The sequence below is a fragment of the Zalophus californianus genome, chromosome 5 (assembly GCF_009762305.2).
Source record: "Zalophus californianus isolate mZalCal1 chromosome 5, mZalCal1.pri.v2, whole genome shotgun sequence".
Classification (NCBI taxonomy): domain Eukaryota; kingdom Metazoa; phylum Chordata; class Mammalia; order Carnivora; family Otariidae; genus Zalophus; species Zalophus californianus.
Genome location: NC_045599.1, coordinates 111,762,281 through 111,786,786, shown reverse-complemented (window position 1 = coordinate 111,786,786; position 24,506 = coordinate 111,762,281). Strand labels below are relative to the sequence as shown.

Here is a 24,506-nt window from a genome sequence, read left to right as displayed (position 1 = left end):
AAGTTGTTTAAATACAATAATAACGAAATTTCAGAGAACAGCTACAGTATGCACTTTACTGTCCACAGTCACACTGTGTATCCATGCTTATATCCCATTATTCCCCAATAAAAATATTTTGTGAAGGCAAGCCTAGCAAATTTCTGCAGAAAAGCCATAATGATTCCTAACTCCAAAAATCTGTACACATCCATTGCTAGAGCTTGCCTTCACCCTCCTCCTGCCTAACCCACACTTCAAATATACTTTAGAGTGTCTGGTTCTTGCTTGGAAAAAATGCCTTCTTAAGTTATGCCACGTCTCTTTAGACTAGAATTTTCAGTGAACTCCTAAAACGTTAACTATATTGGTCGTGCAATTTTATACAGCCATGAACTTTGATGACTTGTCTTTCCATGTACAACCTATGGTTCTGAAAAGCATCTGACTTCTATTGCCTTTGAATTTCTTCTAGAAAGGCACTAAAGATATGATTGTCAATCATGTCTACAAAGATATGAGTGAATCAGTAAGAAATTTTTCTTCTCTTCACAGCTCACTATTACCTAATTAACAAGTTGTTGAATACTTACATGTTCAGCACAGGAGCAAGAAGGAATAGGAGCAAGAAGGAAGAGGAGCTGCCAATCTGGGTGGAAGCATAAATCTCAGCCACCAGCCAATTAAAAACAAAAACAAAGAAACTGAGATTTCACTTCCCTTGGCTCCCACCTGCCAGATTTTTACCTGGACAGATCCAATCTGATATGTCTCTCTTTATGATCCATGGTTCTTCTCCTTGTTCCAACTTGGAGATGATATCTGGTTTGGACACTGGATGCCCTATTATAGAGAAATCAGAGAGGAATTGGGTTGACTACACTGAAGAAAAAAGAAAGGCACCTGGGTGGCTCAGTCGGTCAAGTGTCCGACTCTTGATCTCAGCTCAGCTCTTGATCTCAGGGTCGTGAGTCAAGCCCTACTTAAAAAAAAGGGGGGGGTGCTATTTTAGGAGCCCCACAGTAAAGCTGTCCAGCCTACTCTTAGCAGAACACTGACCTTCTGCTGGAGAGAAAAAAGAGAGCACAAAGTCAGTCATTACATATGTCAGGAACCCACCCAACTTGATCAAAGGAGAAGAGAGAGGCACCGGATTGGAAGATGTTGTGATATGGGGGGAAGCCATCCTTACCCAATGAGACTAGGTGGCTGAAGTTCTCCAGCATCACATCTCTGTACAGGGTCCTCTGAGCAGGGTCCAGTTGCTGCCATTCCTCCTTGGTGAAAGCTATAGCCACATCCTCAAATGACAATGGACCCTATAACAGCATGCTCCTGTTCAATCTGAAGTGATCAGTCTTATTTTTACCATAGCATGCCAAACCATATGCCCAGTTCTACATCATGCCTATTCAGAAAAATGATGTAAAATTCTGTCTTTAGCAAAAAGAGTCAAACACATCAAAAGAACAGAAGAGCAAAAGAGACTTAATCACAAATGGCAATTCTTTTAAAGGCAGCATTTCAAATAAATTATTCAACAAATGGTTTTGGGAAAACTGGATAGTCAATTAGTTAAATAATAAAGTTGAGACTTTATGTTTTAAAAACAAGAGAACAAATAATTTCCAGATGGAGAAAAATCTAAGCATCACAAATTATTAATAGTGGTTATCCCAGGAGAAAGGGAATGTTCGGGTCCCTTTCACTTCATAATTTTTATTTTTTATGTTTTTTAAAATGTTTTTACCAAGTAGGGATAATTCAGGCCAGGACAAAAAATAGTCCTGGCCTGAATTATAAATTGAAAAAACTGGACCAAAAACCGGCATTCTGTTGGGGAGTTGCCTCACAAACCCTGAGACCATAGCAAAGGCTATGGAGAATCAGAGACCCCTGTGCTCCCAAGTGTTTGCCACGAATTTTAAGTAAAGAACTGCCTATCTGAGAGAAATAATTACTTTGGAGACAAATAGATACTCATCATTCCATCTTATCTAGGTTTTATCTCTGGATAAACTATACCTTAGTTCCCCGAAGAATAATGCTTATGGAGTTCAGCTCTAACATTATGCTAACTGCCTTCTAAAAAAAATATTTAAAGACACAACCACAAAAAATCTGAAATATTTATGCAGAAGTATAGGTCAGGACATCATCTATAGAAGATCCCCCAAAATGAATTTCTTTTTGTCCTAATGTCAAGAAATATTTTCATTGAAAATTCAGTTGATTTCTATTTGTGGAGAATGCCAAATCATGTATATGATGTCCTCTACCGCTCCCCTGTGGCTGCTAGAAAAGATAGAACAAATTTGCACTTTATTTTTTTTTCAAATTTGTACTTTAATTTACACACTTATGTAAAATAAACATAATGTAAGTATAATGTACATTATATTTATATAAAATTTACATATAACAAATATATATGTATGAACTATAATAGTTGTTTTATGTGGCATAAAACCACATAATCTACATATTACATAGCAACTCGTCTCCAAGTCTTTGTTCTCTCTACATTTTCCCTAATTCTAATTTCTAGCTTTCTGCACTTTTCCATTTGATTATATAGAAACCAAGTACAAAATAAGCAAGCAACTCACGTGAGACTTGGTCATTTTCTGCTTCTCTTCCAAAAGAGCAGAGGTCTGAGGAATCAGGACTGAAAGACAGACTAAATCTCCAGGAGCCATTTACTAGTCTAGAAACAACCACCAAGAGGAAAACAGGCCACCCTGTAGAAGGTCATTTGATCCTTATAGAAGGGTCTGTAAGCACCACGTGAAAAAAGTCCTCTTGTGACTATATGATCACCTAGAACTTGTACAAGGTGTATTTTTAATTGGATGAATGCAGATATTTCTGTTGATATACAAACACCTTATTGTTCCCCTTTGAACCAGCAATTCTATTTGTAATTCTATCTGTAAGACTCTATCCTAAGACAGTAATTATGTATACATATATATGTAAGGTTTAACTGCAGATGGAGCAGTTCCCTGACAAAAAGAATAGGAATGACCAAGTAGAAAATCGAGAATGCACCCATATTCCCTAGACATAAGCAGCCGGCAAAATCCTAAGAGCTCTTTTATATTCTCCCCTAACTCAACAAATTCTCTTGCCAAGTCAATATTCATAGATTAAAACTGTTGATTTTGTTAATTTTAACATGTTTTTTGTTTAAGTTTGTATTGCTGATATTCAATAGTGCAGTTGTCTATATAACAAAATAGAGTGTCACGTTAGAACCATTGATAAACAGGAATATACTACAATACGTAAAGATACATACCTGGTAAATTCTTCTCAGTCCCAGGATGGGTCACACAGAGAAGGCTGCACTCACTCACAGAAGTGAGTACTCCCATGAAAGGTAGACTGTTTCCTATGGGGTTATCCCAGGCTTTGTCAAAATAACCTGGAAGAAAACAATCGAAGAGTCATGCTCCTCTCTGGACACCGAGCTCTGAAATAAGTAAAAAGCAGGTGTTTGATAAATGTTTGCTGAGCAGAATGTAGAACAATTTCAGTAAACAGGAAGATGGGGGACTGAAATCACACCTCACATAAGAAGAAAAATGGGCGCCTGGGTGGCTCAGTCATTGGGCGTCTGCCTTCGGCTCAGGTCATGATCCCAGGGTCTTGGGATCGAGCCTCGCATCGGGCTCCCTGCTCCTCAGGAAACCTGCTTCTCCCTCTCCCACTCACCCTGCTTGTGTTCCCTCTCTCGCTGTGTCTCTCTCTGTCAAATAAATGAAATCTTTAAAAAAAAAAGAAGAAGAGCAACCCTCACATTTCAGAGCTGGCCTGGCACTCAAATTCTCCTATTTAATTACATAGAACATCAACATCAGACAAGGCCACTCTGTAACCACGACAGAATAAGACAAAAACAAGACCTCTCTGAAATCATGTCTGAGACACAGACAAAACATCAACATTGTCCAATCCACAAAACACCCCCTCTCTGAGTTAACATGAGGGACTGCGACTTCCTTACCTATTACAGCTTTAGCTTCAGGAGTCTCCTCACTCTAGATTTATTGAAATCCCCCATCACGAATTACCCCACTTCCTCACAACATCCAATTCATAGCAAGGTCCACCCCCTTAGGCCCTCCTCAAAATCACCTAACACAAGGAGAAATCCTCTAAGTTCTAACACCCTCTTACGAGAAGCCCCCACTTTCCCCCTGGTGTGCATGTTCCCAACTAGATGCTAGAGCCATATACCCAACTTATTCAACTCAGGGTGTTCCTGGTGGTCTTTGGCTGGAGAGAATTGACAATAATAATGTTATTCCTTCAGATTTGTTTGGTCTTACGTTCAAAGGATGTTTTCTTCCGTGAGGACGTGAGTGATGGAGGGAGATGGAGGTTTGAGAAAACATCTGAGGAAGGGTTTCAACTTAGGGGCGGCCTCTGACCTGCAGAAATTGTAAAGTGAGGCCTTTCCCACTAAACTAGAGCTGACCTTTATCAGTCCCTGGCTGCATTAAAACCCCCTACAAATCACTGAATCACCAGGTGCAGAAATCCCAAATCCCAAAGAGCACCTGCACGGAACCCCGATCACACGACTGGCCATACAGGTCCATAAATCACTGGCCACACGGATGCTCCAACAGCGCACAGACCTGCCATCCCTGACCCACAGATCATACAGCTCTCGCTATTACTGACCCCTGTACGTACCCAACATTCATCCCACAGACTTCCCATCAGTCTTCACAGACCTCCAATTACTGACCTCCGCCCCAAAATCAATGCCAGACTTCCTCATGACTGAACCCATAAATTCCCCTTCTGACCCCCAGCTCGATTATCAGGTCCCGAAACGTCCGTCCCAGCATAACCCCAGACAGCTGTCACAGATTAACGTGGATTGAAGAACTCTCCCGCTTCCTGGCTGGGAGAGCACAGCACGGGGCTCCCGAGCATGCGCCGAGCCGTACAGAGCGGTTCGGCCCACTCTGCACCCTCGGCGGCTTTGTTCACTAGGCAAGATGGCGGCTCCCAGGCACTGTGTCTCTTTGTAGGAGCCGCCATATTGAGAGTCCGGTCAGGTCCGTACACGGGGAGGAATTCGGTTTATTCCTAACCTGAGTTTGGACCGTGCCACAGCGGCAGCGAGGGGAAGAGGCAAGATGAATGAAAGGAGGATTATACAAACCAGAGAGGTGCGAAGTTTTGCAGAGAGCTTTTGCAGGAGGATTGGGGAAGAAGTTGCAGTAGTACAGTCCTTTACTGGGGAAAAAGGACTTTGGAATGGTGCAATCCTTTTGTAAGGGATTCCACTTAAAAGTGCTGGTAATGGTACAACCCTACACCGGAGGATTCCACTGTGGGACAGAGGGGCAGAAGTGATGGCCGAGTTCAAGGGGGGCGGAGAGGTGTCATAAACCGCTAATTATGCTAAAAACAATGAGAAGGAATCGCCTAAGGGAAATTACAACTACAGTAATATGTTGCAGGGACCGACTGATGAAAAAAGGAAAATTGAGACAGGGAAGAGGAGACTGAGGCACAAATAATGGAGAATCTGAGAAACAGAACGGAGACTAAGGGAAAGAGGAGACAGAGGAGGACTGAGAGTGACAGAACGAGGTCTGAGACGAGGGAAGAATGAAGGAGAGGGGAGACTGAAAGAGAAAACTGAAACGAGTGGAAAAGAGAGACGGAGGAAGGGTGACCGACCGTCCAAGTCTGTCTGGAATGTCCCAGGAAATCCCTCGCCTGGACTTCAAAGGTCCGGGTTTGAGGAGGTGGGTGGGAAAAGTTGAGGGAAAGTGTGAAACCTATAAGGTACCTCAAAAAGTAAGGCGGTGAGCAACATCGTTTTTAACCTCAAGTGGATAAGGCATAGATTTTGTGCCTTTCCTAGTCACTATTGCTGCCCCCCCCCCCGTTTCTGATGTTGGCGCCCTGATTGAGGTTTATAATAATGAATTACCTATCCATCGTTGCATCACTCAGGAGTGATGCGTCTTAAGTATGTAACTTAAATGCATCGCACTCATAAGCATTTACAGTCTTTGGCTTTGTGGATTAACTGTTGTACTTTGTACGGACATAGCGCTAGTTTATTCTTTAATATTGTAAGTACTGTGACCATGTTTTTTAAGAGTTCACAAATGAAAATAAAAACAATTATAATACCAACGACAGCATGACCCATATATCACCAAAAAAGCCTCTTATTTTAATGACAGATATAAAGACCCATCGACACCTGGATTAGGGAGATAAATAACTACAACAGCAAATTGCACAATATGCAAAAGAATTCAGGCTTGGGCATGGTGGTGAAGGGGATGTGAAAGCACATATGGAGACTGAAACAAATCTAGGATGACAAGCAAGTACTTCTAAATAAATAAACGGGTTTTTGTCTCCCCAAAAGACACAGATGCTGAGTTGAAAATAGTGACTGCCCAATTATATTAGAGAACCTAAACATGTATTATTGTATACTTCTATTCACTGATATATAAAACTGAATAAAGTTACATTTCCAAACTCAAATGTTGCAACTAAAATGTCCTGTGGACAAACAAAAGGAGAAATTTGATAACAGATGTGTTGGCCCCTGACAGTGTAGAGCCAATCCTGCTTTCAAGACTATGTCAGATGATACATCAAATCATGACAAGAAAAAAAAAATCCCCTAGCTCTTCACTCTTGGATTGAAAAATGGAGGTCAAACTGGCTTCATCTTTATAAAGATTTTCATGAAACTAAAGACAATATAAAATTGTTGATATCTTGTCCAATTGTAAACTAGACTTTGCTCATCTATAAAAAATGTTCAGCAGATACTGCAAATGTAAATCTAGGCCAGTTCGATTCACTCTATAAATTTATCAAAGAAAATGAAAACATCTTACTTGCTAAAACAGCATATAATTGGAGAGAGCATATAGCTGGAGCATGTTTTCTTTTTTCCCATCCATTAATTTAATCCATTTACATTTAAAGTGACTACTGTTAAGAACTTCTGTCGTTTTGCTATTTGTTTCTATGTGTCTTTTTTTGTGTGCCTCAATTCCCTCAATACTGCCTTCTTTTGTATTTTTTTTTTACTGTGTACTATTTTGATTCCCTGCTTATTTCTTTGAATATGTTTTAGTTATTTTCTTATTGGTTGCTACGGAAATTACAATTAACATTCTAAATGTACAACAAACTACTTTGAATCATTACCATCTTAGTTTTAACAGCACACAAAGCACTGATCCTTTACAACTCTGCCCTCCCCTTACCTTCACCTTTATGATGTTATTGTAAACAAAACTGACATAAGGTCAGAAGTTGTTACAAGGTAAAAAAGGTCTTTATATATTGATAAAAGGGTCAATTCATCAAGAAGATTAACAATTATAAACGTTTATGTGCTAAACAACAAAGACCAAAAATACTGAGGCAAATATTGACATTATTAAGGGAGAAATGCACAGTTCTGTAATAGTGGGAGACTTCAACAGATACTTTACATAATGGACTGAACAGAGAGACATAAAATCTAAGGAAATAACTCGATTAACACTTACACTAGACCTAACAGACATATAGGACACTACACCCAGCAACAGCAGAATACTCATTTTTTTCAAGTTCACATGGAACATTCTTCAGGATGTACCATATTCTAGGCTACAAAACAAGTACCAATACATCTTAAAAAACTGACATCATATAAACTATGTTCTCCAACCACAAGGAAATGAAATTGGAAATTAATGAGAAGAAAAACTGGAAAGTCCACAAATATGTAGAAATTAAACAGGACACTATTAACCAATGGGTAAAAGAAGAAATCACAAGGTAATTAAAAATACTTGGAGACAAATGAAATAAACACACCATACCAAAACTTATGGGATACAGCAAAGGCACTGTATGGATGGAAATTTAGAGTTGTAAATGCCTCCATTTAAAAAAAAAGAAGCAATATTGCAAGCAATTACCTAACTTTACTCCTTAAGCAACTAGAAAAGACATGAAAACTAAACCCAGAGCTAGCAGAAGGAAGGAGATGATAAAGATTTGAGTGGAAATAAACAAAATAGAGAAGAAGAACAATGGAAATCATCAACAAAACCAAAAGTTGTTTCTTTGAAAGATCAACAACATTCACACACCTTTTACTAGACTGACTAAGAAACAAAGACCCAAATTACTAAAATCATACACAGTTGACCCTTGAACAACATGGGTTTGAACTGCATGGGTCCACTTATATGCAGATTTTTTTCAACAAATACAGTACACTACTGTAAATGTATTTTCACAATGATTTTCTTAGTAACACTTTCTTTTGTCTAGCTTACTTTAAGAACAGTATATAACACATGCAACATACAAAACATGTGTTAATCAACTGTTATTGGTAAGGCTTCTAGTCAACAGTAGGCTATTAGTTACATATTGGAGGAGTGAAAAGTTATATATGGATTTCCAACTGCATGGGGCGTGGGTAGTTTCCCCTAAACCCGATGTTGCTCAAAAGTTAACTGTATGATGGTGGGGACATTAATACAGAACTACAGATGAAAAAGATTATAAGGATACGATGAACAATTATATACCAACAAATTAGATAACCTAGAAAATGGATAAATTCCTAGAAGCACACAAACTACTGAAACTGATTCAAAAAGAAACAGAACAGTCCTATAACAGACTTATAACGAATAGACTGAATCAGTAAGCAAAAACCTCCCATCAAAGAAAAGCTCAGAACCAGATGGCTTAACTGGCAAATTCTACAAAACGCTTAAAGAATTAATGAAAATTATTTTCAAACCTTCCAATATTATCTGACTTTTTGATGCTATCCATCCTAGTGGGTGTGAAGTGATACAAAAGCCAGACAAAGACACCACAAGAAAACTACAAACCCGTATCTCTTATGAATATATATGAGAAAAATCCTCAACAAAATGTTATCAAACCAAATACAGCATATTAAAAGGATTATATACCTTAACCAAAGTGGGATTTATCCTAGAAATAAGGGTCACTCATCATTAAAAAAATCTATCAACGTACATTAAGAATCAAGGGGGATGAAATCACGATCATCTCGCCATCTCAATTAATGCAGAAAAAGTATTTTACAAAATCCAATACCCTTTCATGACGAAAACACAACAAACTAGGAGCAGAAAGAAACCTGCTAAACATGATAAAGTCCACTTATGAATAACTGACAGGTAACATTATATTATATTCAGTGGTAAAGGACTAAAAGTTTTTCCCCTAAGATAAGCATAGAACAAGGATGCTTTCTTTCAGCCCTTTATTCAACATTGTGTTGAAATTCCAGCCAGAGAAATTAGCCAAAAAAAAGATATAAAGGGCATCCAAATTAGAAAGAGAGATGTAAAACTGTATCCATTCACAGGTAAAACTGTATCCATTCACAGGTAACACTAACACAGGTAATCTTAGTGTTAAAAAAAAAATCCCCCTCCTGCCTCACATACAAACTATTAAAGCTAATAAAGGAATTCATTAAAGTTGCGGGACAGAAGATCAGCATAAAAAGTAAGTGGTATTTCTATACAATATCAATGAACAATTCAGAAAGGATATTAAGTTAACCACTCTATTTATAATAGTTTCCAAAGGAATAAATTAAACCAAACAAATACAACACTTCTACATTGAAAACTACAAAAACATTGCTGAAAAAAAATTAAAGACCTAAGCAAAAGGAAAGGTAATATGCAATCTTTTATTGGGAAACTTGATATTTTTAAGATGCAATATTCCCCAAAGACATCTACAGATTCAATGAAATTCCTATCAAAATTCAGTGGCTTCTTTTGCAAAAATGGAAAAGATGATCCTTAAATGCATATGGAATTGCAAGAGACCCAGAATAGCTAAAACAACCTTGAAAAAAAACAAAGTTTGGAGGGCTTACACTTCCTGATTTCAAAAATTACTACAAAATCATGGTAGTCAAAATAATGTGGTACTAGAATATGGGTAGACATATAGATCAAGAGAACAGAATGGAGAGTCCAGAAATAAACCCATACACCTATATTCAAGTGGTTTTTGACAGGGGTGGCAAGATGATTCAATGAGGAAAGGACTGTTCTTTCAACAAATGGTCCTGGAAAATTTGCTAGGCACATGACAAAGAATGAAATCGGACCCTTACCTTACACTTTATGCAAATAGCCAACAAACACATGAAAAATGCTTGACATTATTAGTCATCAGGGAAATGCAAATCAAAACCACAATGAGATACCACTTCACACCCACTAGGATGGCTAGCATCAAAAAGTCAGACAATAACAAATGTTAGTGATGATGTGGTAAAATCAGAACCCTCATACACTGCTGGTGGGGATGTAAAATTGTGTAGCCACTTCGGAAAAAACTTGGCAGTTTCTCAAATGGTTAAACATAGAATTACTATTTGACCCAGTAATTCCACTGCCAGGAATCTAACCAAAACAACTGAAAGTGGTATATCCACACCAAAATGTATACACTGTTTACATAATTAATCATAAAAGTCAAAAGGTACAAACGGGCACCTGGGTGGCGCAGTCAGGTTGAACATCCAACTCTTGGTTTCAGCGTAGGTAGTAATCTGAGAGTCGTGAGATAGAGCCCTGCCTTGGGCTCTGTGCTGGGCATGGAGTCTGCTGGAGTTTCTCTCTCCCTCTGCCCCCCTGACCTCGCACTCTCTCTCTCTAAAATAAATAAGTAAATCTTTTTTAAAAAAGGTACAAAGAAGCCAAATGTCCATCAAATGGTGAATGGATAAAGAAAGCATGGTACCTACATACAATTGAATATTATTCAGCCATAAAAAAGAATGAAGCACAGATAAATGCTACCACATGGGTGAACCTTGAATATATTACATTAAGGGAAAGAAGCCAATCATAAAAGAGTACATGTAATATGATTCCATTTAAATGAAAATATAAATAGAATAGGCAAATCTATAGAGAATGAAAGTAGACTAGTGGTTGCTTGGGGCACAGGATATGGTGAATAGTGGAGTAATAGCTAAAGGGCACAGGGTTTCTTTTCGAAGTGCTAACAATGTTCTAAAATTGATTGTGGCAATGGTTGCGCGTATCAGTGACTATACTAAGAGCCACTACATTATACACTTTAAATGGGTGAATTATATATCAATAAAAATGTTCTTTAAAAAAGAAAAAAGCTGAGGGGCACCTGGGTGGCTCAGTCATTAAGTGTCTGCCTTCAGCTCAGGTCATGATCCCAGGGTCCTGGGATCGAGCCCCGTATCGGGCTCCCTGCTCAGTGGGAAGCCTGCTTCTCCCTCTCCCACTCCCCCTGCTTGTGTTCCCTCTCTCGCTGTGTCTTTCTCTGTCAAATAAATAAATAAAATCTTTTATAAAAAGTATTAAAAAAAGAAAAAAGCTGAAAATCTTAAAAGTATTCAGAGGAAAACAGACATATTCCCTTTAAAGACTAAGATTTCTAACTGACTTTTCAATAGAAACTATGAAAGCCAGAAAACAATGATGTTAGATGTATAGAATTCTGAGCTCTTCCTTAGCAGAGGGAGTAGGGAAAACTGTATCTACTCCATCTGCCTAGAAGTGGAAGTACCTTTATAATTGTTTTTTACCATAGAAAGTTTTAATATTTTCCATAATTGAATCTATTTTCCTTACAATAGTAGCATGTTAAAGAGTCTCCCCACCCAAAGATTCAGTACATATAGCCTTATATTTTTAAAACGTTTATAATTTTACATTTTCATTTTTATGCAGTATTTCATACAGATTAAGGGTATTTACTACAGAGCAGAGGTTGACAAATTTTTTTTAGTAAAAGGCCAAACAGTAAAGAATTTAGGTTTTGCAGGCCACATGCCTTCTCTCATAAGTCAACTCCACTGTCGTAGAATAAAAGCAGCCACAGACAATAATAAATGTTGCTGTGTTCCAATAATATAAGGTTTATATACACTAAAATTAGAATTTCACATAATGTTCATGTATCTTGAGATACTATTTTATATTAACCACATTTTTAATTTTCTCTCTGTTGCAATGTTTTGACCTCCTGGGGTGGGGGGAATGTTTGCTCACTGGGGAAACTCCCAGAACTAGTTAATTCCTATTGTGATAACTTGCCTGACAGCACTCCTCTCATAGGTAAACCAGCCAATCCCAAGTCCATACTCCTAACCACCTGCTTTATCTAATAGTCACACACCAAGCTAATATTCCCCTGCCCTAAATCAATCCAGGGCCAGGTAATAGAAAATTAAGGACAATCCCAATGTCCCAAAGCCCAGCAGAATTATTCAAACCAGCCAATCCTAAACTGTTTACCCTGTTCTGCCTATCCTTTCCCATGAAAATGCCAGTAAAGGCTATGGTCTGTAGTGCATTTGTAGTGATGAGCACTAGGTGATGTATGGAATTGTTGAATCACCATATTGTACACCTGAAACTAATATAACACTGCATATTAACTATACTAGAATTTAAAAAAAAAGGAAAGAAAGCACTCATATCTTTAATAAATAAATAAATAAAAGGCCTCCTAACACTGGTGCTTCTCTCTGTGGCCCTGTGTGATACTATAATCTATAAGAAAAACATATTTGGTCACTCAGATGACCAAAATATATTTCTCATATATATATGGTATTGTCAATGGTTCCTGGCTCACAGCTTCCAAAAGCCTTGGAATTTCTGGAATGACAAGGAGCATCTTTTGTCATCCTATTGGTCTCCTGCCCTCAGTTTCTGAAATTGCTTTAGAGCCATAAAGGTGAAATGGGTGTCTTATTATTCATAATAGCCCTTTTCCACCACAACTGGGTTTACATTACTGATGTGACTTGTGGAAAGCACCTAAAGATGGTGGCTGGTTGCCAGGGCAACCAACCAAGAATACAGGGGTGAAATTATCAGTCCCACCCCCTGATCTTTAGGGATGGGATAGGGGCTGGAAGTTGAATCAATAACCAATGGCCAGTGATTTAATCAATCATACCTATGTAATGAAGCTTCCATAAAACACCAAAGGACAGGGTTTGAAGAGCTTCCAGGTTGGTGAACATGTGGGGATGTGGACAGAGTGACTTGTTCAGAGAGCACGGAAGCTCCACACCTTTTCCCCATACCTGCCCTCCATATGTCTTCCATTTAGCTGTTCCTGAGTCATATATTTTTATAATAAATCAGTAATCTAGTAAGTAAAATGCTTGAGTTCTATGAGTGGTTCTACCAAATTAATTGAACCCAAGGAAAGGGTAGTGGGAACCTCTGATTTATAGCCAGTCAGAACTACAAGTAACAACTAGACTTGTTACTGGCATCTGTAGTTTAAGGAACTGGGGAACCTTCATTCTGTAGCTGGTGGGTCAGAAGCATATAATAACCTGGGCTTCCGGCTAGGCGAGGGGTCTGAAGTGGAGAGGGGTGTCAGTCTTGTAGGAGTGAACCCTTAATCTGTGGGATCAGATGCTATCTCCCAGGAGATGTGGTAGAATTGAGTTAAACTGTAGGACACCTGGCTGATGTCAGAGAATTGCTTATTTTTGGAGTGGGGAACCCTCTCAGTGGAATTGGGACCCAGAAACTTTGACCCTGCCTCCCATTTCTAGGGTAACTTTGAGTAATATTAAACTTTTCTTTCAATGACACTGACCTCTCTGTGTCATCATGCAGTCGCTTTTTATAAACTAAGACCCAAACACAACTCTATTCTTTTAATTTTTTTCCAGTCATTTACAAATGTAAGAAAACATCCTATGGTCACAGAGTGCAAAAACAGGCAGCTGCCCGAGGTGGCCTGAGAGTGGCAGTTCACAACCCGTGATCTACAGCCATTCTGCCTTGCTCTCCCACTAACTAGCTGTGTGTCCCCCAGTAAATGGATTAATCTGTAGATTTCAATTCCTTCATGCCTAAAATGAGGTTAATAGAATCTGCTTCATAGAGTTGTTAGGAAGTATTAAATCAGTTAATATATTTAAAGCACCTAGAATCACGCAAAATACATAGTCTCAGTGATTTCTGACACCAACCAGCTGGAATTGGGCCAAACTTCACAGGTCTTCATAAGACTGCCCTCACTTCGGTCACCCAGCCAGAAGCCCAGGAGTTCTCAGGCCCCACTCTGGGCTACTCTGGCTAGTGAGCTAAAAATCCAGGAGTTTCCAGTACTCCCTCTGATACTTTGATAATTCACTTCAATGACTCACAGAACTCAGGAAAGCACTATACTTATGATTACAGATTTATTATAGCATTAGGATATGAATGAGAACTAGCCAAAGGGAGAGACTCATAGTGTAAGATCTGAAAGGGTTACAAAAGTGAAACTTCTGTTGTTCTCGCTGTGTTGAGTCGGGATGTCATACCCTCCAAGCACATCAATGTATGACAATACATATAATATTGCTAACCAGGAAAGTTCACTTGAGCTCAATGTCCAGAGTTTTTATTGAGGTCTCATTATCTAGGAACGAATGACTGAATCACGGGCCTTCAAGCTGAACTCAATCTCCAACCCTGCTTCACTCCCTGGAGGTCAAGAGGTCCTCCAAATGTATCTTGGGTGCTCGCTTAGGCAGCACGTATACAAATGTATCTTGTGATTCAAAACCCCAACTCTCTAGTCACATGGTCTTTGTGGAGTGGCCAGCCCCTACCCTGAGTCATCTTCTTGGTGTCAACTATCTAGGGACCCACCATGAATCATCTAGGTAGGATGAATTATCAGGGCCCACCAGGGATATTATTGGGGAAATTCCAAGAATCTAGAGGCTACCTTCGGTAACCAAGGACAAAATCTCTATTTTGCCAGCCATATTCTTTACTCCAAGTAAATGCTTTATAGGTATTTCTTTTTGTTATAACTTTTAAGCCATATGGAAACTGGCACAACATGGAAGGTGATCATTCAAAAAAATATCTATGGACACCTATCAGGACACTGATTAATGTTGCACTAGATCAATCTGGAGCAACAGTGTCTTCATAACATCGAACTGCCCTGTGGAGGAAAACTGTCCCTAGGTTTTTTTCCAAGTTTTTCTTTTTACTATTACTCAGACGAGTTAGCTATTGGTCTTCATATTTGTGTAATCGAAATTAATTTGTGTGTTCTTAGAAAATATGCCATTGTTAGTTTTGATTTACAGGCATTCTAGTGAAATCTCTGAGACGTATTTCCCCTTTGCTCAAAACGTTATACTCACAGGTCCATTCAGAGAAGCAGAAAGGCTGAACACAAAAATCCGAAAGGCTTTGGGCTCAAACTCAAATTCCAGAGTTAAGTCCTCAAACCTTTAGTGAAACGTGCTCAGGCCTGGTAAAATTCTCGAAACGTTGTAGGTCTTGCCTCTGTCGCTAGGCTCGAGGCTCTGTGCGCGCGCGTTAGACCTTCTATGCGGGTCTTTTTGGAGTAAGGGCTTGGAGACCGGGGGAGGTGGGGGGGCGGGGCGTAGTGCTGGAAACAGGTGCAATGAGCCCGGAAGCCCTACGCGCTCCCGGCCTCTCGCTGCGCATGTGCAGAGTCGCAGCGCAGGCATTCTGGGAGATGTATTTTGCAGTCGAAGGCAACAGGCTCTTGCGAGCCCCGCGCGCGCGCGCGCGGCGCCCCCTTCCGCGCATGTGTGCCCTTCCTGTCCTCACTGCAGTGTCCGGGGGATGGGGGTGAGTCCGGAGGCGCTAAGCACCGCACCCGGTTGGTCTTCGTCGGGGCTGGAGGTGCGCCGAGGAAGTGGGCGCGGGCTCGGGGAGGTGGGGAAAGAACAATAGGATTCAGCAGGACTTTGGAGTAGGCGAGGATCGAGATGTCAAAAGCTACAGTGACCCTCCTCAACCTGGGTCCGTGAGCCCAGAGTGGGCGGGGTCCCGGGACTGCGTTCTTGCTGGTGTCGCGCTTCAGGTGTCGTCCCTGGAGCGCATCCAGCCGTGCCAGTGCGCGCCAAGTGGTGGACACCAAGGTGAGGAGCGCCCTCCGGGGTGTGGAAAGAGAACCAAGCTTTACTGAAGGTCTGAAATGTTCCAGGTGGAGTGCTGCCTGCTTTTCCAAAGGCATCTAACCTTTAACCCTTACAGCAACCCTCTAAGTCAGCTTTCCAAACCATCGGCTGCAACCCGATGAAGTATGGGTGGTGAAATCTGTTTAATGAGCCAAGACTAGTATTTTTATTTGCCAGTACTTTTAGGTCGGATATAATTTACACAGAATGATTTGCATATAATTTACAGAGAACAAAAGTGTAAAATTTGTTGATGCACATGTGTAAATACCACCCCCATCAAACATTTTAATCCCCCAGAAAGTTCTGCTCCTTTTTAGTCAACTCCTACCCCCACCTGCTTAAGAACCAACCAGTTTCCAATTTCTATCTCTATAGGTTAGTTTCGCCTTTGCAGAACATCACATGAATGGAATTCTACAGTAAGCAGACACTTAAATAAAATAGATAAAATACTGTAAAATAGCACATGTGTATTTCCTTGTGATAAGGATTGTTTTATGAAATTTACTACAGATGACTGTATTTTTTTAAATGACTATTTATTGGGCATCCATGAACCTGACACTGTTTCTAGTGCTGGGGATACAGTACTGAATATACAGTACTGAATCAAACCCCCTGCCTTTATGAAATTTTAGTTTTAGTAAGTAGAGACAGTCAGTTAACAATAAGCACAATCATAGTATATTAGATAGTAAATTATACATTAGAACTTACACACAAAGAAAAAGTAGATCAGGGTAAGGGAAATGGGGGGGGATTAAATTTAACTTAGGTAGACAGCGGAGGCCTCCTTGGTGATTTTTGAGTAAAGACTTGAAGAAATAGAAGAGTGGGGGTGCCTGGGTAACTCAGTCTGGTTAAGCATCTGACTCTTGGTTTCTGCTCAGGTCATGATCGCAGGGTCATGAGATGGAGCCCTGTGTCTGGCTCCATGCTCAGCTGGGGGTCTGCTTGAGATTCTCTTCATCTCCCTCTGCCCCTTCCTTCCCCCCCCACACCGTCTATCTCTCTAATAAATAAATCTTAAAAAAAAAAAGAAAGAAATAGAAGCGTGTGCTGGGTAGAGGGAACAGCCAGCGTGGACACACACACACACATTAACATATTAACGTTAGGTTGTTTTGTAAAATATGTTTGTTACCTTAATCAAAATATGCTTCTTACCTTAATCACTGATATAACAAAGATATGATTTCTAATTTTACTGAGGCTAGAGAGGTGAGGTTGACTGACTTGCCCAAAGTCAAACAGCCAGAGGTAAATTCAAGCCCAAATATTTTCCTCCAAATCTCCTACTCATAATTTATATGTCTCCCAACCTAAAACATAGCATTTAACTGACCTCTGCTCCCCCTTAGCTTAAAACACAGGGATCTGCAGCTCAGCTCCCCAGGAAAGATGCCAGAAAGACTGTGGCACAAATCTCACCATGTGGACATTATATGTCCAGGGTCTGTTGGTGTCTCTTCTGCAGTTCCTGGGTCCCACTGAGAACCTGTTGCTGGTACCTTCTACCTTCCGACTCCAACCTCTGTTCCTACAGCCCTGGTTAGAATCCACAGAAGGTGTGACTAAATGGTCAGAGAAGGATATGCACCAACTGCCATTACATATTGATAAATATTTGGCAACATCATTTTTGATGACTGTAAATTACTTTATCTTTGGAGTATATATCTGTTTGTTTTACCAGTTTCTTAATTTGTTCCAACTTTTCAGTATGTTAAAAAGTGCTGCAACAGATGGTATTGCAGCTAAATCTTAGTGCAAATCTGTGGTTTTTCTCACAATGAGTTCTGGAGGGCCCAGGAGACATTCTCAAACAGAGTGGTTTCCTCTACTGAACTGTTGAGGCAGCTGTGTATGGCTTTGTTACACCAGGGATTCTGGGATCTTCAAGTCATACCTGGTCTCTCATGGCTCCATCTCTTCCCCACCTCTGTCTTCATAGATCTCTATCTTCACCCAAAGGCTGCAGAAAATGACCAAGTCCCAGGTGAGTTAGTTTGTTCCATTCATTAAATAGGAACAGTAGTGGAGGACTGTAAAAATGACCGTGTGAGCTAAAATCATGCAAAGAAATCTTAATAATCAATAGGATTTTTTTATATTGGTTATAGTTGTTCTGTGACCTTTAAAAATGTTGGTTAAAACATTAAATCCTCTTACTGTTGGTCATATAAGTATAGGAAAATGAAAAATAGCAAAACTATTTAGTACATTGTTAATTTAAACATTGACAATTAAAATACTTTGTTGAAAAAAAAAACTTATCAAGAGCATTTTGAACAGTGCTGCCTTCTCTTTGTATAACTTGATACCAAGTGAGCATCTTTTCTGTCCCTTGGCAAATTGGATCAGATTCTGATATTTGGTCCTTTGCATCTAGGACAATCAGTTCTGGACATGTATGGGGTGTTAAGTAAATGTTTGCTTAATGACTTAATGAAAGAATGGCCTAATGAATAATGAATATTCAGTGTAAAATGTTTCAAATATGATTTTTGTGTTACCCACAAAATGGATCATAAGATTAGACAAATGGGCATCAAAGCATAGTGCAGGAGAAACAGAATGAGACCAAATTAGTATACTATCACCCAAAATGAAATGGGGCCAAATTTTAGGAAGCATTGTCAAATAATGAGCATGCTTTAAACAAGTTGCCATGCTTTTTTTTTTTTTCCATTTTGTGCAGTACTGATGACTTTAGTTGGAATAGGAATGTGTTGTTGCAGGGACCAGTATCATTCAAGGACGTGGCTGTGGATTTCACCCAGGAGGAGTGGCAGTATCTGGACCTTCCCCAGAGGAATCTATACAGGGATGTGATGCTAGAGAACTATATCAACCTTATCTCAGTGGGTGAGGACCATTTCCCAGTGTTGATTGGCATATGCTTAGTTAACTACCTTACCTTTCTCAGTTGCTCCAAATAATCAGCCCTTTGAAGTACTTTTACAAGTATGGCTCTGGGTCTTAGTAGATCTAAGATTGACAGTCTTTGGGAGGTATGGCTTCAAGTTTGTTTAAAGACCTCTCTTTTTCAGGTACAAATGGGCACCTTCATCAGGCAGTCCCTGATGAAGTTCAGAGTTCAAAGGACCTGAAGCCCAGGTAGCTAGGTCCAAATCCTCTATCATTTCCCATTAACAGGATATCAAACCACAAAGCCATCTGTGATCCACAAGTTGGAACAAGGTGAAGAACCATGGATGGTGGAGAGAGAAATCCCAAATTGGAACTATGCAGGTGGGTTAGGTAAAGGACTCTGGATGGAAGTGAATGCAATTAAGATCACAGTTGATCTGATGGTTACCAGAGGAGAGATAGTGGGAGGATGGGTGAAATAGGTGAAGGGGATTAAGAGTATACTTGTCATGAGCCCTGAGTAATATACGGTACTGTTGTATCACTATATTGTATACCTGAAACTAATGTAACACTATATATTTACTGGAATTTAAAAGAAAATTTTTTAAAAGATCACAGTTGATCAGTAAGGGTTGGCATCTTTGAAAAATATTCTTCAGGACTCTCTTCTTAAAGCCCTTGGCCCTTTGAAAACAACTGGGATGGTTGACATAAGTTCTTATTTACCTGAATGCCATTTCCATATATCACCTTCCCACATTAATGCTCTTCTCTGCATGGCTATTAGAGAGTGACATTTTCCCTTCCAGGTATATTCTGCCTGTGATTCTTAACCAACTTCATTTAAGACTTTGAGAAGTTTTTTTGCCTTTTTTTAATTTTTGCAAAATATACATACCATAGAATTTACTATTTTTAAGTGTACGGTTCAGCGGCATTAAGTACATTCACGTTGATGTGCACCATCACCACCATCCGTCTCCAGAACTCTTCATCACCACCAGCCAAGACTCTGCACCCGTTAAACTATACCTCCCCGCCCTACCTCCCCTGCTACCTACTGCTAACCACTACCTTACTTTCTTTGCTCAGAATCTTACTTTCTGGATACCTCATACAAATGGAATCAAACAGTATTTGTCCTTTTATGTCTGATTTATTTTACTTAGTATATCTTCGAAGTTCATCCATGTTGTGGCATGTGATAGAATTTGATTTTTAGGGCTGAAGAATACTCCGTTGTATGTGTATACCACATTTTGTTTATCCATTTATTTGCAATGAACATTTGAGTTGTTTCTACCTTTGGGCTCCTGTGAATAATGCTTCTAAGAACGTTGGTGTCCAAATTTCTATTTGAGCCCCTGCTTCCAGTTCTTTTAGGTATATACCCAGAAGTGAATTTGCTGGACCATGTGGTAATTCTGTGTTTACATTTTTAAGGAATTTCTGTGATGTTTCCCACGGCTACCATACAATTTTACATTCCCACCAGCAGTGCACAAAAGTTCCAGTTTTCCACATCCTCACTGACGCTTGTTATTTTTTGTTTTGTTTTGTTTTTCTAGTAGCAGTCCTAATGGGTATGAAGTGGTATCTTATGGTTTTGATTTGCACTGAATGACTAGTGATGTTGAGCACATTTTCATGTGTGTTTTGGCCATGTGTGTATCTTCCTAGGAGAGGTGTCCAATCTAGCCTCTGGGGAGCCAGTGTTGGATAAAGAATAGAAATCTACTCACTTTCTTTAAAGACTGATGGCTCATATGTCAGGAACTGGGTTAGGAACTTCAGGAGAATTATTGAATTCTGAGCCAGGGAATGACTTTATTGCTCTGGATGTAGATAGCATAAGTTTAACAGTAGTCAAGTACTGTCAGAGGTTTATAAAATAGATGAAAATGAAGACAGTTAGGATTTTAGGTCCAGAGTAAGAAATCTGCTGCTTAGCGTCTCCACATTAATAGAATCCAGAAATTTGGAAAACACAATGTAAAGCAAAAGTGGCAAGCACATAGTTGTCAGTAATAATACGTGTAATAATGGTATCTAACTGACAAAACATATTATGTGTGAGGCAGTATCCTGAGTACTTTATATCTATTGACTCATTTAATTCTCATGACAACACTACCAGGTAGGTGCTATTATTATCCCTTTTTTTATAGAAAGGGAAGTTGAGGCCCAAAGAGATCAAAGAACTTGACCTCTGCCACATATCTAATTAGTGATGGAGGTAGGATTGAAACCTTGGTAATCTGGACTTAGTACCTGTTTTCTTAACTGTGATTCCTCTTCTATATGTGCTAGGTAGAGAAGAAAGGGGGGAGAGTATTTAAAAGTCAGGATTAATGTAGTATCTGTGAACTATTAATAGACTAAGATGACACACTCAGCAGTGAGAATTCAATAGTTAATCTAACCCTGAGGCATTTGTATTTGGCTTATCCTGTGGCTTATTTCTCTCTTACTGGACACATGGGTTCCTGGGCCTTCACACCCATATAAGAACAAATTACTGTTATGGCTTTTTGAAGCATTGGCTACTGCTTGCAAGTGGGCTCAATGGCTTTGTCAAGTCCATTTCACGCTGATGGATGACTAGACAAGAGCTCAGAGACATTGGAAGCAGAGAGACAAGTGAGGATTAAACTAGAGCAATCCAACAATGAGTCAATGAGGCACCAGCTCAGATCTCTCTGTTCCTCATCCAATCTCTCCTTTATTTCCTCTGATCACCATTTCACCCAGTCATTGTAATTCTCTAGATGGGCTTTTCCTATTGACCCCATAATAGCTGTCCTCCTTTGTTCCTTTTTATTGCACCTTGCAATTATTTTTGTTTTTCTTCCCAGTTTGCAAAGTCCTATTTGCAGACAGCTAGATATATTTGTGTTCTTTGTCATATTTTCTATTTCTGTTTCTACGAATACGATTTTTTTTTTTTAAGTTGTGGTTTTCTTACAAAGCTCAGGGGTATAGATTCCATTTAGCCTTGGTATTTCTGTTCGTTAGGGATACTAGGCCTTAAAGTAAAGACTCAATCTCACAATAGGGTGAAAAGTTATAAGCCATAATACATTAGCAGAAATATTCACAAACATAGAGCTAATTATGCTTTCTTGTAGAAGTCTGGCAACTTGATGACCCCTTGGAAAGACACCAAGAGAACCAAGAAACACTTTTGAAACATGTTGCATTCATTGACCAGGAAACTGTGACTGCGGAAAAGGGCAACAAATGTAATGCACTTAGTAATATATTTCCTCTGAGCACAGACTTTGTTTCTTCCAAACAAAGACTCCAAAAATATGCCTCCTATGGTAGGAGTTTGAATTATTTAGGCTCATTTAGTGGTAACAGAAGAAAGAATGAATGTAGCGAATGTGGGAAAGCCTTCTTCCAGAAGTCAGACCTCATTATACATAAAAGAACTCATACAGGAGAAAAGCCCTTTGTGTGTATGGAGTGTGGAAAGGCCTTCAGCAAGAAATCCAATCTTGTTATCCATCTGAGGATCCATACTCACGAGAAACCTTATGAGTGTACTGAATGTAGAAAAGCTTTCGCCCATAAGTCACACCTCATCGAACATGAGAGAATCCACACTGGGGAGAAACCCTATGAATGTGGTGAGTGTGGGAAAGCCTTTTTCCAAAAATCACACCTCAACATTCATCAGAGAACTCATACTGGAGAGAAACCCTATGGGTGCGATGAATGTGGGAGAGCCTTCAGCATGAAGTCACACCTCTTTGTACATCAGAGAATACACACAGGAGAGAAACCTTATGTGTGTACCAGGTGTGAGAGAGCTTTCAGTGAAGTGTCATGCCTTATGAGACATCAGAAAATCCATACTGGGGAGAAACCTTATGAATGTAATGAGTGTAAAAAAGCCTTTTCTGAGAAGTCTGACCTCATTATACATCACAGAACTCACACAGGAGAAAAGCCCTACAAATGCAATCAATGTGGAAAAGCCTTCAGACATAGCTCAGCCTTCTGTCGACATAAAAGGACTCATCAAGAAAAAATTCCTTAAAAGAAACTAATATGGGAATATCTACAAATAAAAGCCTCAGTAGAAATCAAATCTTAGTATGTATCAAGAAGGCAAGCCTAGTCAACATATTTTTAAAGTATGTAGCTATGTTTCTGTAGAAATCATATTCCACATGTGATGCCAAAACATTTCTCAAAGATATTACAGGAAGTACACCCCGTTGAAGGATGAACGCTCACTATGGCCTACAAAGACCTTTGGAATATTAGTAAGTGGACTAGTCAGAACAAAATTAGAAAAGCATATGTGGGCAATTTGCACAGTATGAAAGCATTATATTCCTAGTTGTATTATAATATGTTATATGCCACATAACATAAAACATATATTGGAATTGTATATGTGAAGTTAACATAAATATGAATATAAAATAAGTATTACATGTACAATGCCATCTACCAAGATCTTCCACATAGAAAAATACTATTTTTCTTCTATTTAACAGAAAATATGTCATTCGAGAAGAATTTAAAACTAATATTATATGTCAACTGTACTTCAATTAAAAAGATTCTGAAGTGTAAAATTAACTTTTTTTCCTGTTCCTTGCTAGTACATATGTGTGTGGTTATGTGTGTGTATATATACACACACACGTATATGACTTCTCATTTTGATCAATGAAAGTATATGAAAAGGTGGTGTTGTTCATACGTACATACGACATAGATATATGAGAATGAGCAAAAGAAAATAGCCATGGCTTCTTACAACGTTCACTATGATTTAAATAATTATTTTTGGTGACTAAATTACCCTCTTCTTACATACTGTTATTGTCTTCCCTAATTAAAGCCCTAATGCCCAGTACCTAAGAGTGTGACTGTATTTGGAGATAGGGCCTCTAAAGCGCAATGAAGTTAAAATGAGGCCATTAGGCTGGCCCCTACTCCAATCTGACTGGTGTCCTTATAAGAAGAGATTAGGACACTAGGGATGCAGGTGACAGAGGAAAGACCCTGTGAAGAGGCAGCAGGAGGGTAGCCTCAGAGGAAACCAACTGTGCTGGCACCTTGATCTTGGACTTCCAGCCTCCAGAAGTGTGAGAAAATAGATTTCTGTTTCTTAAGCTCCCCAGTTTATGACATTTTGTTATGTCTATATGGCTATGTCTAGCCTAGTCTATATAGGCTACGTCTAGCCTAAGCCCTAGCCCTAATACATACACTACTGCTCTTTTTCACTGGATTACTTCATAAAGCTGAAGATACAAATTTTAAGTACTCCATAACCCAACAATATGTTTGGGGGTTCATTTTACTGTGCACAATTTCTGTCTATTTGGCATTTCCTAATTCACCTTGTGATAGAATAGTAAGAACTACTTAAATAAGGATTTTACAATTCAGAAATGTAGGGACTTTTTTCAGAGAGGATCATTCTTTTTTTTTTTTTAAGATTTTATTTATTTGACAGAGAGAGCACACAACAGGGGGAGCAGCAGAGGGAGAGGGAGAAGCAGGCTTCCCGCTGAGCAGGGAGCACGACGTGGGGCTCAATCCCAGGACCCTGAGATCATGACCTGAGCTGAAGGCAGATGCTTAACCAGCTGAGCCA

General features: G+C 39.3%; 2 protein-coding genes across 20 annotated transcripts in view; one reads left to right on the top strand and one right to left on the bottom strand.

Moving 5' to 3' along the window:
- The window catches only part of LOC113929001 (zinc finger protein 300), a 31,239-nt gene extending 15,813 nt beyond the window's left edge, over positions 1-15,426 (bottom strand). Inside the window, exons 1-6 of one of the 16 annotated variants that reach the window (XM_027605474.2) lie at positions 4,739-4,921; positions 4,314-4,415; positions 3,281-3,406; positions 2,589-2,720; positions 1,172-1,298; positions 727-822 (exon numbers count right to left, since the gene is read on the bottom strand). In XM_027605474.2, the coding sequence (XP_027461275.1) occupies positions 727-822; positions 1,172-1,298; positions 2,589-2,678 (313 nt within the window). In that variant the 5' untranslated portion in view covers positions 2,679-2,720; positions 3,281-3,406; positions 4,314-4,415; positions 4,739-4,921. Of the gene's footprint in view, positions 1-726; positions 823-1,171; positions 2,275-2,588; positions 3,407-3,549; positions 3,612-4,313; positions 4,416-4,738; positions 4,922-5,161; positions 5,325-5,797; positions 5,888-15,214 lie in introns of those variants that run through there. The other 15 variants (XM_035727792.1, XM_027605475.2, XM_027605469.1 and 12 more) reach the window with 15 other exon arrangements.
- Positions 15,427-15,666: 240 nt separating this feature from the next.
- LOC113929115 (zinc finger protein 182-like) lies at positions 15,667-23,457 on the top strand. 4 transcript variants are annotated; one of them, XM_027605750.1, is made up of 5 exons: positions 15,667-15,964; positions 17,961-18,005; positions 18,748-18,874; positions 19,166-19,261; positions 22,012-23,457. In XM_027605750.1, exons 2-5 carry the CDS (start codon positions 17,991-17,993, stop codon positions 22,926-22,928), a joined length of 1,155 nt encoding a protein of 384 aa, XP_027461551.1. In that variant the 5' UTR covers positions 15,667-15,964; positions 17,961-17,990; the 3' UTR covers positions 22,929-23,457. The 4 variants fall into 4 exon arrangements, with proteins under 4 accessions (XP_027461551.1, XP_027461553.1, XP_027461552.1 ...); XM_027605752.1 differs by having other exon boundaries at positions 18,732-18,874; XM_027605751.1 differs by having other exon boundaries at positions 18,708-18,874.
- Positions 23,458-24,506: the final 1,049 nt, after the last annotated feature.